Here is a 15,546-nt window from a genome sequence, read left to right as displayed (position 1 = left end):
CCTTGGGTGTCAGTCCCTGCCTCTCTGCAGGGACTGAGAGCCTGTTTGCTGCAGCATAGGCCAGGCGGGCTAACCAGTGAGCTTCCAGGGATTCTCCACCTCCCATCTGAACATAAGAACACTGGGATCACGGATGTGTGGTGCTGTGCCCACCTTCCCATGGGTCTGGGGATCAGAACTCAGCTCCTCATGCTTGTACAGCAGACCCCTTTCCAAGTAAGCCATCTCATGCCTCCAGCCCCACAACTAATTTTTTACTATCTTGTTTTATGTGGGGTATTTGTTTGTTTAGATAGGGTTTCTCACTGTAGCCCTGGCTATCTAGGAACTCACTCAGGCTGGCCTCTGCCTCCCAGGTGCTGGGATTAAAGGCTGGTTCCACTACATTTTATGAGAAATATTGTAATATGAAAGGATACAACTGGTCTGAGATTTATTTTAAGATATGACAGTAAACCGTGGCATTTTAGCATAGCCACAAAGCAGTATAACCCCAGGCAACGACCAACGAGTACATAGCAAAATGGCCAGTCTCCTGGCTCATTAGTACCGCAAGTCAAAATACACCATCTAATATGAACACTAAAGGAAAGAGTAGCAGGAGATCGCAAGCGTCCATGTGGGGAGCTACAGCCCTCGTGTTCTGCTGGTAGGACCACGAGTGAGCAGAACTGCTGGGAGGGGCCTCTGGGGGGGGTCTTCAGTGTTAAATGAGTCTACCATCTGCCGTAGCAATCTGTTGATTGTGCTCCTGGGTGTAGCCCAGATAGCAGGGACAGGACAACAGCAACCACTACCACCTCGTAGGGTCTGAGGATAACAAGAATGAAGCCCTAGGTTTGAGTCTCACCACCACAGAAACAGTCTCCTAAACCCATTTAGAGATGTTCATGGCAGCTGTATTCATAGTACCTAAAAGGATGAACAGAACTCAGATGCCTGCCTATCCCCCATGAATGGGTCAGCAATACATACATACATACATACATACACACACACACACACACACACACACGCGCGCGTGTGTGTGTGTGTGTGTGTGTGTGTGTATATACACATATATATGTATATATTTACGTATAGGGAAATATCCTAAAGAGGAGGGATGAAACATGGGTGCATCAGGAATGTCACCTTACCTGGTATCCTGTGGAGAATAAAAATGTTCTAGAGCTTAGGCTGGTGGATAGCTTAGTGGGTAAAATCACCTCGAGCCAAGCCTGATGACAGGCCTCACGGGGTGGAAGGAGGGAACTTGTCCTCTCACCGCCGTATGAGTGATGTGGTGCACACCTGGGCTTTGTGCCCAGCCCTTGGGGAGTTAATGCACTCCAGACATACACAGTACCCGTGTACCTGTGGATTTCCTTCATGTCATTCATCCTGGCTCTAGCCTGCGTGTTGCTGAAATGCTTGCTAGAGCTATTTGAATACCGGGATGTAGACACATGACAAGACACGGTTCTCCTAACTGTGTGCATGCACAGTAATAATCCATGGCTCTGAATTATTGTTGCTGATTTTTAATGGAAATGTCCCTTGAAGGGCTGCAGGCTGCTCGTGTGCTGGGTTGCGGCACACCTTGACTGTTCTGAGCTTCCCTAATCAATAAAGTCTTTACTGCCATTCCCTTGGTAATGGCTTTGCAGAGGTGTTTTGAGCTGTAGTTCCAGTGGCGGCAGCCCCCAATCCAATTTCCAACATATCTTTTCCAAACAGCCTAGAAACAGCAGAGGGCTGGGCTGACCCCAGATAATTGGAAATTCAGCCCCCTTAGAGGTAACCAGGCTTTTTCTAGGGTCCAGAAATCTGGAAAGGAGTAGCACACCTTACCCATGACTTCTAGGAATTCTTAAAGCTGTGGTGGAAGCTTCCTGTACACTGGGAAGGTGTTGCAGCCTCCCTGGCATCCACCTGCTGGGTGTGGTAGATGTGAAGTCTCTAGATACTGCCCTGTGGTAGATGTGAAGTCTCTAGATACTGCCCTGGGGTGAACCACTGTACCAGGCAAGCATTAGGACCTGACTTTGATCCCCAGAACCCACATGAAGGAGGAAGTAGAGAACTGACTCCTAGAGTTTACACCATACTCTCACACACTGGCCACACACACACACACACACACACACACACACACAGAGAGAGAGAGAGAGAGAGAGAGAGAGAGAAGTATAATGGAGGGGGGCTAGTGATGGACTCTGTCATAAAAGCGCTTGTTCCATAAAAGCCTTTGCTCAAAGCACTGACAATCTGAGTTTGATCTCTGGAACTCACATGATGGAAGGAGATAGCTCATTCATGCAAGTTGTCCTTTGACCCCCCCATATACACACAGTGACATGTTCATGCCCACTGCCCACCATAAAACAATAAATAAATTAGCATTTTAAAAAAGAGCAATTGAGGGACAGTCCTGTAGCTGTCTACAGCAGACTGGCTGTAAGACGGGGCCTGTGCCCTACTTATATTCCTGTCTGGAAGGTCAGTCCTATAAGAATTGGGGCAGTCTGTGCTTCTGGTGGGAGTGCCTACATTTCAAGGGTTGCAACTTTTCCCCTGCAGCTTTTCCATCAAAGCCTCCCTGCTGTGGTCACTGGAGCCCTATTCCTAGCTGTTTTCTTTGGGGATGAGGTACCCTACCCTTTGACTGGGATCAGGAGTATGTGTGTTTAGAAATCCAGGAGAGCAGAAGCCCAGCAGGACTCGAATGCTTTGGCCCAACATGGGTTCCCCAGCAGCACAGAGTGGGAGGGTTAGAAGTCCAGGCTGGCTGAGACCTCTGTTGGGCAAACTGCTTCCAAGCCTCCTGGCTCACGGCACGTAGGAGGGTTTTGTCCCCTAGAGCTTTTCTCCAGGGGCTGGAGAAATGGTGCCGTGGTTAAATGCACTGGCTGCTCCTGCAGAGGACCCAGGCTTGGTTCCAGCACCCACATGTGGCTCACAGCCTCCTGTAACTCCAGTTCTAGTGGAGCCATTGCTTCCCTCTGGCCTCCTTTGGCTCCTGCAAGCACACAATGCACATAAACTCACGCAGGGACACATACACGTTAAAAAAACAAACAAAACCCCTCCTGTTTGTCAAAGGAGATCGTTCCAAGAAATAAAGCCCATTATTTCGCTATCCTAGAATAACACAATTTAAGCTTTCTAATCTTTTCCAATATAAAATGAATAACCCTCTATGTTCTATTTGAAACTTGATTTTCCCCCTAATAATCTGTTGAGAAAACTTTCCTTAGTGCTTATTTAAGCAATTTTATGAAGTAATTTCTGTGACTATGTAGTATTTCACCATATGTACATGGTATTTATATATACATATTTCTATGCATTCATATATATTATCATTCCCCTGTAACTGGATATTGGATTGTATCCTCATTTCCTCTTGTATATAACCATGGTATACAGCTTTGTATGTGCATATTTTTGTATCTTTGTTGTTATTTTCCAGACACTGTAAGTAAGGTTGTAACATGTAGCATTTATCCTAGTTTGGAAGGTTGTGTTAGGTTCCCATCTTTTCACATCTTGACCAACACACTTGGTGTTTTGTTCTGTTTTGTTTTTGAGGCAGGGTCTCACTATGTAGCCCTTGCTGGCCTGGAATTCCCTGTGTAGACCAGGCTGGCCTTGAGATCCATCCTTGAAAATACTAGGGTTGAAGGCATGTGCCATCCTACCCAGCTTCCGCTTATCAATTTCTGGGATTTTAGGAGTATGTCACTATGTCTGGTTTACCTAGTGCTGGGGACCGTACCTAGAGCTTCTGTTTGCTGCCCAAGCACTCTCCTGAGTAAGTCACATCCCTGACCCAGTGTTTCCTTTAAAAAGGGATACAGTGCTGGAGAGATGGCTTAGTGGTTAAGAGCATTGCCTGCTCTTCTAGAAGACACAGGTTCCGTTCCCACCATCCATATGGTGTCTCCCAGCTGGCTGTAACTTCAGTTCCAGAGGATCCAGCACCTTCTTCAGGCATCCATGGGCTCCAGGCACAGTGACACACAGACATTCATGCAGGCAAAACACCATACAAGTAAAAAAACAAAACAAAACAAAACAGCGATCCTTGGCTTTTGCCATGTTAGTCCTTATAAATGTGCCAGGCCATGGTGGCAGCGCTTAGCAAGTGTTAACCTCCGGGTTTCTGAAGTACCTGGAAGCTGAAGGTGTTATATCCTTTGAGGGCTCCCCTTGTGGGTCGTGCACCCTCCCGCTCCCTTGGGTCCCTCCGGGAGATGGGAGCATCCTCCTTGCTCTGCGGGATCCAGGGAGAGCTGACAGCTCACAAAACACAGGTTTTCTTGAGAAGCCCTTAGGCCCTGGAGCCTCTAAAGCCTGTCACCTGTTAGGCTCCATTCTTCTGAGCACCTGGGCTGGTGAAGGAGCAGCCCTCAGGCAGACAGAAGTGAAGGATCAGAGGATCTATCTCCTCTTTTCAGCTGAGACTAGCGTCTACCTCAATAGATGACTTTGAACATCGCTTTGACCCTCCTGCCCCGTCCAAATTCCCCAATCTCAGGCATGCACTCCCTTGCGTGTTTTATGTGGTGCTGGGCATTGAATGGAGGCTTTCATACACTCTAGACAAAGGCTTTGCCGAGTGACCCGCATGCCCAGCCAGAGTCTGCTTCATAGATCCAAAGCACAGAATTTGTCTTGGATGGCAACAGCTCCCCTGCAGCTCTCTTCATTTCTGGGTTCTCTTGGAGTCTAACCATTCAGTTGTGAATGTCTGTCTTTCCTCTATCACATCATAGAAAGGAGTAAGAGCCAGGCCTGACAGGTAGAGGGTTTTTTTTTTATTTCCCCCGACAGCGCACCTCTTGACCTCCATCTTCTTGCCAATGATTTTTTAAATCCTAAATGATTTGGCAATAATTGCTCCTCTTGGTGTGATTATTGCCCTTCACTGATGGTAAATCTGTAAATTCCCCAGGGTCCCCAGAGTATTTTGGTATGCGGAGCCCACAAGCTGGCCCAGACAGGCTTCGCTGCACATCCCCGGCTGCCCACGGCCAGTCCCAGCTCCCACCACCCTCATCTCTCCTTCCTGCTGCTCTGCCCCATGCTCGTCCCAAGCATCCATCCTGCAGATGCTCCTCCTCCGTGGGTGACAGCACTTCCTCTGAGGGATTAGGGGTTTTTTGTTGTTGTTGTTATTCAGATGCAATCCCCCTGGGCTACATTTTAAAATGCCAGCCCAAATGGTCCCAAGAAGGCAGTTTCCACTGTCCAGTTGCATATGTGTATCAATGCACATATATAATAAGGGTTGTTTTGAGGCAGTGTCTTATGCATCCAGGCTGATCTTGAACTCACTATGTAGCTGAAGATGACCTTGAACTTCTGGTCTTCCTGCTTCTATCTCCTAAGTACTGGGGTTACAGGCACACACCATCCCACTTAAGGTATGCAGTGGGCTCGAACCCACAGCCTTGTGTATACCAGTCAAGAACTCTACTGACTGAGCTACAGACTTAGCCCACATGGACACAATATTACTGATCCCAGAGCCATGGCAGGTGTGAGGCATGACATGGTAGTTGGGATTTACACTCTGTCTGTAGGGAGCACAGTCATACAAAGGTCCCAGCGCCTTTGACAACGGTGGATGCTTGAGTTGTAACCCTCAGTGTTTAAGGGCTGAATCACCAGTTTTAGGACAGCCCCTTGAACGGGGGCAAGCAAGTCGGACATGAGATGTCTTGCCATCTGTACCTGAGGTCGCTCTGTGCATGCTGTCAGGAAATCCTGAAGCTTTGGGTTCTGTTCATGTGTGGAATGCCCCATGCTGTCCCACTGCAGTGACTAGATGCCACTGGCTGCATCCTCCCAGATGGCTATGGGTGGTTCTCACATAGCTATATGAAAATACATATGACAGATATGAACCAACCAACCAACCAAAACAAACAACTCCAATCTAGCTCTTAGCAGTGCCCCCCAACACTGTCCTCTTAGAAAGAAGCTCCAGGCTTTCTCATAGCTGGGAATTGCCACCGGTACTATTATTTGTGCAGGATTTCTTTAAATTGATTCTTTACAAATTGTGTTTCAAAAGAAACTTTGGTTGTTACTGTAAGTATAAGACCAGAATGTATTGACTTCCCATAATATTCTAAGAGTAAACATCATATGATTATCTGGCAGATATTGATGGGAATTAGATTGTCACTGGTGGTTGTCACATAGCCAGGAAACACAGGAAGAGAGATCAGAGTATTCCGGCGAGGATTTTCAAGTGCGCTGGTCCCTGGAGCCCCTTTACCTGCGACCGTTTCTTGTCCTTGCTAGGCAGCCCCCTCTGCTCTCTGTTTCATGTCTTCCGTTGCTGTTTGTACTGCCCGCCCCCTCCACCTAGTCCTCGCTCCTCGTGATTGCCTTTCAATCAAGCCACGAGGTTTCCGGATTTGTAATTGCACACGTGCTGAATGGGTGCACGTGTGCACGCACAAGCGCGAGGGTACACTTGCACACTCGTACAATTTCAACTTCAGATTCTGCTTATGAGAGGAAACATGCTGTATTTGCCACCCTAAGTCCAGTTTGTTTTGATCAATATAACAATTGCCAGTTGCATCCACTACAGGTGTCTCCAGTGACACCGTCATACTGGAGACCAAGCCTGCAGCACACACTGCAATGCACAAACCTTCAAGGGACACCCCCGGACCATATCTAAACCATGATGGTTGCCTTTTTGCTGTGTCCTCATGTGGCCTTTGCTGTGCTTGTATGGAGACAGTGGTGGGTCTCTTTCTCCTCCGATAAGGACCCCAGTCACATCTAAGTACTCACACAGGGGTGAGGCTTTGCTGACTTCGGGGGACACAACTCAGCCCATGACATCCTCTCCACACCTGTACTGTGTAGGCAAGGTGTGTGTGTGTGTGTGTGTGTGTGTGTGTGTTTTAAATTTTGTTTTTTATAAGACTCTCCTCACAATTAAAGCAAACCTTTTGACCTGGGGACTGTAAAGACTTGCCAGACACTTAATTCATTTTCACAGCACAGTCACCTGGTCACAAAGTGTTTAGCATCGGGTAAAGTGCAGCCCGCTCTGTGGAGCCAGGTGCTCCTCATGTCCTCTGGTCACCAAATCACTTTGACAGCCGCTGATTGATTTCACATTGCATAACTATATACTGGGGATGTCGGGAGGTGGGGGTTGCAGGAGGGTAGCAGGCGATATATTCAAGGTGGGTTGACTTTAAATCAATACAATGACAATATTATCTTGTTTAATTCTGACAATGGTGGCTTTAAACTTCAAACCAAGCAGTTTATTATGTCAAGGAAAAAGAAAAGAAAAGAGAGATGAAAACCCAGGAATAAACTCTCCTGACATAACTTCTGAGCATATTTCAATACCGACAGGCCATCATGATTGGCGATGACATCGTGGGTGACGTTGGCGGGGCCCAGCAGTGCGGGATGCGAGCTCTGCAGGTGCGGACCGGGAAGTTCAGGTCAGTGCCACGGGCTTCCTTTAGACCGGCCCTCCTGTGTACCCTCCCAGGGCAACTGCCTTCTTGCTTTGTTCTGTTTCCAAACAAAGGGGCTTCTCTTTCTGAACAGACGACATGTGGGCATTCACAGCTTTGTCTGCAGCTGGCCCCCCAGGACCAGTGGGGCTGGCCTTTGCAGGAAGCCACTGTCCTTAACCGTGTGGAGCGGGTGAAGCAGAGTGGCCTCAGTGCAGAGCGGCCCTTGGTGCAGAGCCTGCACTTGGAGGCAGGCGTGAATCTGTGTGGAGGGAACGGATGGGAAGCGCCTGCTTTCCTGGTGCTGTGACCAGGGAATCGGGTTGAGTTTGCCCACGTTCCTTTGGGCAGTGGGCTCAGAACCTTCACAGTCAGTGAGGTTACAACTGGCCTCACCTCAGTTATCCGACTTCTTTCCATCTTTTGTTCCACCTTCCCTGACTTGTGAGAAGCACAGAACCCAGAGACACAGACAGCTCTTGAGGATGCTCTGGGTCTGAAGTTCATGAACAGTTGCTAGGAGTTGAACAGTTGGGTCCACCCTGTGGTGACTGCCTGCTGCTTGCTCTGCCGTTGAGGGCGTCTGATGTACCAGCAGTGTCTTGCTTATTTATCCGTATATATTTATTGCTTAATAATTTTTTATTATAATTGAAATATAATTACACAATTACTTCCCTTCCCCCTCCCCAGCCCCTACTTTATATTTTGAGATAGGCTTGCATGTAGCCCAGGCTTGTCTCAAACTTGCTCTGTGGCTAAAATTGATCTGGAACTTCAGAGTTTTCTGCTTCTACCTCCAAAGTATTGGATTGTAGCAATGTGTCAGCACACCTGATTTATGCTTTGCTGTGGATCGAACCCAGGTATCTGCATCCTAAGCAAGCACCCAACTGACCGAGCCACATCCCCAGTTCCTCCTGCCACGCTTGTTTTAATGGATTGCATTGTGGCCAGGCCATTCAAACAAAGCACTGTTTTGTCGATGCTAGAGAGACTTGGTAAAAAACATGGTTATCTGGGTTTGAGGGGTGGTATGCCATTCACATGTATCTGAATGTCTTAGGCAGGCCTAAAATTCACTAGTGGCCTGCCTTTCACTCTGAAATCCATCCTGGGTGAGAAACCTGAGGGAACCCTGAGCTGAGGCAGTCTGTGAGCTCGGCATGAGGGAGAGACTCTCAGTCCCTTGCAGACTCTCACAGGCCAGACATGCCTTTGAAGCCCCAACATACCTGAACTTCAGACTTCCTTTCTTCTCCAGACTCTCAGAGGAGGATCACAAGGCTCTACTGGTTATGTCTGGCCTGAGGGAGCCCTGCTCACAAGCTACCAAAACATTCTTTCCAAGTGGCCAGCCTATCCCTTCCTGGTCCATTCTCACTGATGTAACACAGTGCCTTATTGTGAAGACAAGAAATAGAGTCTCTCGTAGCTCTGAAGGCTAGGGTGTCCAAGATCACCATGCCAGGGTGTTCAGTGTTCATCAAGATGGCTCTGGTGTCTTCTGCATTCCTAGAGGAGTGTGGATAGTGAATTCTAACGTGTGATCGGAACAGAGAGCCCAGTCCCTCAAGCCCTTTTCATGAGGTATCTGTTGTGATGATAATTATTTGATTATTATTTAATTATTGATCTGCTCTTGAGCATATAATTCTCAAACAAAACACACAAAACTTTTATATTTATAATAAACCTTAACAGCACAAAAGTTAGGCAGGTATCAGCCCTCTGTGCTGTTTTGTCCCCTCCTCTGTTAGTAACCCCGAGATATCACTTACCATGTTCCGCCTGGGCCACTCCTGCTCCAAGTGACCAGCCCTCCTGGCCGTGCTTCATGACCCACCTACACCATGGTATCTTCTTTTCTCCTCTTCTCGTAGCCTCTGCCACAGACCCCAAGCCCAGGAACCAAGGCCTCACCTTGGGGACACATCCAGGTCATAGCAGACCTTAAGGTCCCCAATCCCTTCTTTTCCCCAGAGCTGCAAAGCCTGATTCTGCTGTGCTCCTGGTCAGAGGCTCCTCACTGGGCAGTGGGACGACTCAGCTCCCTTCAGGGCTGTGCTCGGTGTATTGCAGTGTCCCATACTACTCGGTGATGGGAACCCAGCCAGCACGTATTCAGAGTGTTTCAACTTAGTGGTCAAACATGAGTGGCACATTTGTGTTTGAAATCCCAGAAGTAGGGCCGCTCTAGTTTATTTAAGGAAAACATGTCTAATTGAGTTGAGTAAATGTGTCCAGTGTTGGGGCCTATCGACCAGTCCAAACCCATGTATGTGTCCAGTGTGCTCAGAATATACTGTGCCATTGCTCTTGGTTGGAGCAAGCCTTCAGGCTGCTGAGCCTTTGAGGAAAACCCCACACTACAGTAGGAGGCCTACACACAGGTAGGACTGGGGAGGTCCACACACTCTAGTTCCCCTTTGCAGAGATCTGGCATCTGCGTGAAGTGCAGAGGGAAGTGTTAGTGGGCTGGGGTGTAGTTTCGTGGTAGAGTGCTTACCAAGCATGTATGAGACTCAGCACCGTGAAAGTTAAAATCAACAAACAGGAAGTGATGTCCAGTGATGGAGCTTGCACTGGAGGGAGAATTCTGTCCAGAGGGAGATCACCTTCCTGGTACCCACAAGCACATAGACTTAGGTTTTCCTTTATTACAAAAACGGGATTATATTGTACCACACACTCTTTTGTTGACTTTTTTCTGTAACTATAAAGTCTTGTCTAGTGCCAGGTCCTCTGCTGGTGGCGAGGGTGGTGACCATGCTGCCGTGGAGAATTACCCCTGGGCTTCCAGAAACTGTCCTGGTTCCACAGGACAGGGCTTGTTTGTAAGGAGGCGGGCCATCCTTTGCTTGGCCGGTGGCACAGTAAGAACCTTAATACTTGCAAGGGAGCAACTGGGCCCCCACAGTGCGGCCGCTCCAGCAGAGAGGCTCAGGTTGTGCTGTTGTACCTGAGCATCGACATGGTGAGGGATCTAGAGGCTATAGCCCTAGAGACACTGCCCGATATGACAGCCGTGGTGCCTTGAAGGTGACTTGTCCCAATGCGAACATGTCAGAAACACTGTTTACAGAGACCAAATAGGGAAACCTAGCCCAGCTCTGATTTTCTACAGTGAAGACAGTTTGAAATGTTGATACTTCATTACACTTACTGTTAGAGACCCACTAGGAAATCAAACCTTAACCCTAACCCTGACCTCGAACCCTAACATTTTGTATATCACACTTACTATTAGTGGACCACCTAGTAAATTTTAGTCTAACCTTAACCCTAGCCCTAACTCTAACCTTAACCCTAACCATAAACTTTTGTGACTAGAGGTGTCACAAACTCTCTGTTCCCACACTGTCCCTTCTCGCTACAGGGGACACTTTTAAGTCATAGATGCACCCAGACTGCACACTGGTCATCAAAGGAGCCCTGTGTCCTTCATCCCTGAGAGGAGGTCACCATCCTAGCAGCCACTTCGGCATCCTGCCAAAGAGGGATCATAGCGCCCCCAGTTTGGCAACTCTGCTCCCCTGTGGTGTATGCTCTCCGTGTGTGCATGTGAGTTCAGACAGGCCCAAGTCCCTTTCTCTCATCTTGCCTCTTTGTATCAGGTCCGAGGACCGGCTATCAGTGAGCTAGCTTTACAGAAAGGCCTGGCTGTGGGGACCTCTGACCCAGAGCAGATCCTGAAGTGGGTCATTTGGCCTCACCCTTACACCAGGGAAGTTTCCTCATTGTGCTGTGGATGACACATGCAGCGGCTGGTTTCCAGGCAGTGCCTTTCACAAGGGCAAACAGGAACTCTGTATAGCCTTAAGCTCCTGCTGTGTTCATGCCGAGCTCTGGGAGGGCCCTCACAGAATTCCCAAGGAAACTGTATCCAGGAAGGTCTATCAGAGCCGTCCCAAAATAGACCCAGCTGCCTGGCGTGGGATGAGCTCCCTTACCTAGAGTGAACCCCAGAGGCTGGTGCTCATCTCACTTGGAAGAGCAGAGGACTAAGTGTCCGAAACCTCAGCATTAGGCAGACACTGGGCTAGCCTCTGGCCTGGCTGGCTCATAGGACCTCTGGTGCTGGAGGCTGGTCCTATTTCCTGCTGATAAAGGGGAAATGGAGCAGAGGCTCAGAGGGAGCCTAGAGCTCTCAGTATCATTGCGCCACCTCCTGGCTGCAGATGCAGAACCTGAGGCCCAAATAGAGCAGGACCATCAGTGCGGGGCTGGCTGCCGCTCCCAGCACCTTGAGGTCCCAGATTATCATTGCTAAAGCAGGGGTCAGAGGTCAGGGACACAGAGTATTCTAAGTAGAGAGGAGAGACACCAGGTGTCAGCAGTAAGTGACTTTCCCTGCACATTATGCCTTTGGGGGTCTCCTGGGCCAGGACACGGTTGTAAGAGCAAATGATTGTTCAGGGTGCACTGGGTTGTCCATGATTTGTGAGTTTGGGGCTTCTCAAAAAGGGAAGCCATCTCACCGAAACTAACACCTGCTGGCCCATGCCCAACCAGAGCTGCCCTGATGAAGATGACTGGAAACACAAGTCTGTCTGCCCCAGCACAGCCTGGCTGGCCCAGCAAATGGACTTAGTGGTAGCTGCCGTATTCCCATGCTTTAACTTGTCTTGAGCACTCTGACTGCCCCCAAACACATCCAGAAAGCACTGCACACTTCAGACAGGGCTACTCCAGGAGGCAGGGGGTGGTGGCAGTGACATCTGTCCCTGTCCTCTGAGGGGGTGGTGGCAGTGAAATCCGTCCCTGTCCTGACAGGTAAGGATGGGGCTGTCACGCAGACTCTTTGCAGCACTCTCTGGTGCAGGCTGGAGGGAGAGGCGACCTCATGTCATCCCTTGCTCATACCCAGGTTCCACATGTCAGCCAAAAGGCCACGCTTCCTTCTGTATCCATGCAGCCAGTGGAAGCCCACCTGTCTTGCTCTTTGCCTGGACAGGGTACTTCGAATATTGGGGAGGGCGGGGGAGGGGCCTAGGTGGAGCTCAGCACCCAGGATGCACTGGCCTTCTCTGATCTAGTCTCTCCTCCCTTCATTGTCCTTTCTGTCTCATCGAGACCCCCTGAGCCCCAGCATCCACCTGGGCCTCCTTCAGGCTCTCTGCAATCTCCTTTCCTTTTCTTCTTTCATGCACTGCCTCCCGCTCTGGCCACAAGGGGGCACTTTGTCACCAGGTTCTGGGAGAGTCAGCCATTCCTGAGCTCAGGACTTGAACACACAGACCACACACAGCAAGCACCTCAGGCCCCGGTGCACCCTCAAAAACACTCACAGGCAGCCTCCCCTCCCCCGCCCCATACACTCACATATTCACACCCAAGCCCCACGCTCCCTCCCAGCTCCCTGCCCTGCTCGCTCACCCCTCCTGCTCCCCCGCTGCTGCGTGTCTTTGTCACATCTGCGATCAGGCCTCCGTGCTAGACTCAGGGCAGGCTGGGGTCTAAAGAACCAGAGCAGGTTCTGTGACCCATGGAGGCTTCTTTTGTGTTCTTCTGCAGCTGGTACCTTCACGGGGGAGAATCCCGAGAACTGTGTGTGCTCTGGGCTGGGGTCCCTGTGACAGATAGTCCTTGCCCACTGAATCCCCTGCTGTCCCCTTCTCATTCTTTCCTTGAGCCCTTTGTTAAGGTGTACTCCGCTACCGCTGTTTCCGTGTGTCCCCACCCCCACCCCCCCTCTGGGCTTTGCCTGGATCCTAGATGGGGTTCCTTTATGATGGAATCTCAGTACTCTTCTACCAGCAGGGGGCTCCACTGGCTCCGGGTGGGGACTAGAGAGGCTGTGACTTTCACAACCATGTGGTAGTTTCCACACCAAGCCTGTCTGTACCCCAGACATGCTTTGCTCCAGGAGCTAGGGAAATGGCTCAGTGAGTATCGCACTTGCCTTTCAAACCTGAGGACCTAAGTTCACATCCTCAGAAGCCACATAAAACCAGAGCCACATAAAACCAGATGTCTCGGTGAGCATCTCCCACAGTGAGATAGGCAGGCATGGGAGAATCATGGGAAGTTTACAGGCCAGCTACGCTAATGTCTGTAGCAGCAAACCAGAGACCCTGCCTTAACACCTGAGGTTGTCCTCTGACTCACACACAGGCACACTCCCACTCCCAGAGGAACACACCCATGTGCATACACAAAAGTAGCAAAGAATTCCCCCAACCTTCTTGTTTTAACACAATGTTAGAATTTTCCAAATACATATCTTTATACGCTGTTCTGTTCCAGGGACAGATCTGTTCAGGTCTCTGTAGTGGCTCCCAGAACTCTGGAGAGAGCCAGGAAGTCCTCCAGGCACCTTCACACCCAGGCTCTGCCTTTGCTTGGTCATCTTCTGTGCCTAAGATGGGAGGCACCCTCTGGGCTGGGCGTCTCTGTTCTCAGCCTCCCAGTTACTGGGGGTGGGGGTGGGGATGCACATGCGTGCCACAACCCTCAGTGTGTCCTTAGCCAATGTGCTTATCTCTGCACCCGCATGTGTTCGTGGAAGGCGTGAGACTCTCAGTGGCGCCTTCCTTTACTTTTTCCCTTCCTCCTCCAGCAGGGAAGACTTGATCCCCACCGTGTCTCCCCACCACCGCTCCATCACTCTCCACTGGCCTACTAGGTCTTGCCTAGGGACCATGAGCTGTGGTCATCAGACTGAGCAACAAAGGTGTCTCAGCTGCCCCATTCACACCTCTCCCTGAGCGTCCGTGCATCCGTTCGTCCATCTGTCCTGGTGGGCAGAAGTCTACTTTCCTGGGAAGGAACTGACTTGCCTGGGTCGGCCTACTGGTGAAGGGCTTAGGAAGGCAGTAAGATTGCCTGACTTCTATTTCTTTTTATTTTATCTGTTTGGTTGTTTTGGTTTTTTTTTTTTCTTTTTAGTCTCCTGTATCTAAATTATACAGAGAGCCTAGGCAGGAATGGGGCAGTACTTGACAGTCAGAAGTGTCAGGTGGCTGGGGTCCCATCAGCCTGCAGGGTGCTGCAGGGCTCCAGCAGGTCCCCCATCCTCACAGCATCTGATGTCTCGGACGAGAAGGGCTTGTTGTTGGCAGTGGCTTGGGCTCTATGTGCCACTGTGCGGCAGCCCAAAGGATTCAGATTACAGAACCAAGACCATTTCAGGTTTTTCCAGGTTGTGAATGCCAGAATCCAGTTCTGCCCAGATCCCTCAGAACCTGGGGGCCATGGTGAAACTCACAAAAGCAGCTCTTTTGACTCTGCCTTACTCCTTGACTCTTCTGGGCCATGGGAAGGTGTTATCCTCCTGCCTTAGAAACAGAGCGAGATTGATGACCTCTGACCTGTTAAGGAGGGAGGCTGACCTTGGAGTCTGTGAACAGCAGGCCGCTCTGGTCCCCAGTCTTACTATACCTTTCTGTCAGCCTCTGCTACCTCACAGCTGGGTAAGCTTTTTCTGGGGTGCTCCACCAGGAGGCTTGGCTCCCGAGGATACAGATGCCCGTGGGCACTAGGGTTCCCTGGAGTGTGTAGAGTTCTGGCTACCCTTAGTTGTTGTTTTTGCAGGGGGTAGGGTGGAGCAGGAGTTAGGCAGACTGGAGAGGAAGGGGTTAGCCTTCTTGGAACCTACTAGTAAAGAGGAAGCTTAGTTTTTCCACGTGAAAGAGTTTAAAATAAACTTGGAGGGGAACTCAGACAGGGCTGCTGCAGCCCGACGGGAGAGCCTGTGGTGGGTGTGTCCCAGCTGGTCTCTCAGCTCCCGCAGCCTTGACTGAGGAAGCACCCTGTAAGTCCAGTGGACTGTAGACAGGAGGTGGGCAAGCCAAGGCTTCAGGCTGGCCCCTGGAATGTAGTCCTGGCTCTGCTGGAGACCGCCAGGTGGCTCCGATTCCCCGGCTTCCCAATAAAAACAATGGCCATCTCTTTAAAAGAATGCAAGGCGCACAGTACGCCAGGAGACAAGCCAAGGACAGACAAGCCAAGCCTCTGCGCTGCTTCCTGTAACAAGCCTAGAAAGTAAATAGAGTAAATTATTTAAACTCTGTGACCTCTGGGTTTAAATAATTCAGATTCGGGGAACAGTAACAAC

At 49.9% G+C, this 15,546-nt stretch overlaps 1 protein-coding gene across 1 annotated transcript in view; it reads left to right on the top strand.

The window, feature by feature from the left end:
• Lhpp (phospholysine phosphohistidine inorganic pyrophosphate phosphatase) overlaps window positions 1–15,546 on the top strand; it is a 92,494-nt gene that overhangs the window by 33,408 nt on the left and 43,540 nt on the right. Inside the window, exon 6 of the mRNA XM_052196803.1 lies at window positions 7,381–7,472. Coding sequence (XP_052052763.1) covers window positions 7,381–7,472 — 92 coding nt within the window. The remainder of the gene's footprint in view (window positions 1–7,380; window positions 7,473–15,546) is intronic.

Source organism: Apodemus sylvaticus, chromosome 1, assembly GCF_947179515.1.
Source record: "Apodemus sylvaticus chromosome 1, mApoSyl1.1, whole genome shotgun sequence".
In the NCBI taxonomy this organism is placed as follows: Eukaryota; Metazoa; Chordata; class Mammalia; order Rodentia; family Muridae; genus Apodemus; species Apodemus sylvaticus.
This window is presented reverse-complemented; position numbering and strand designations above follow the sequence as displayed.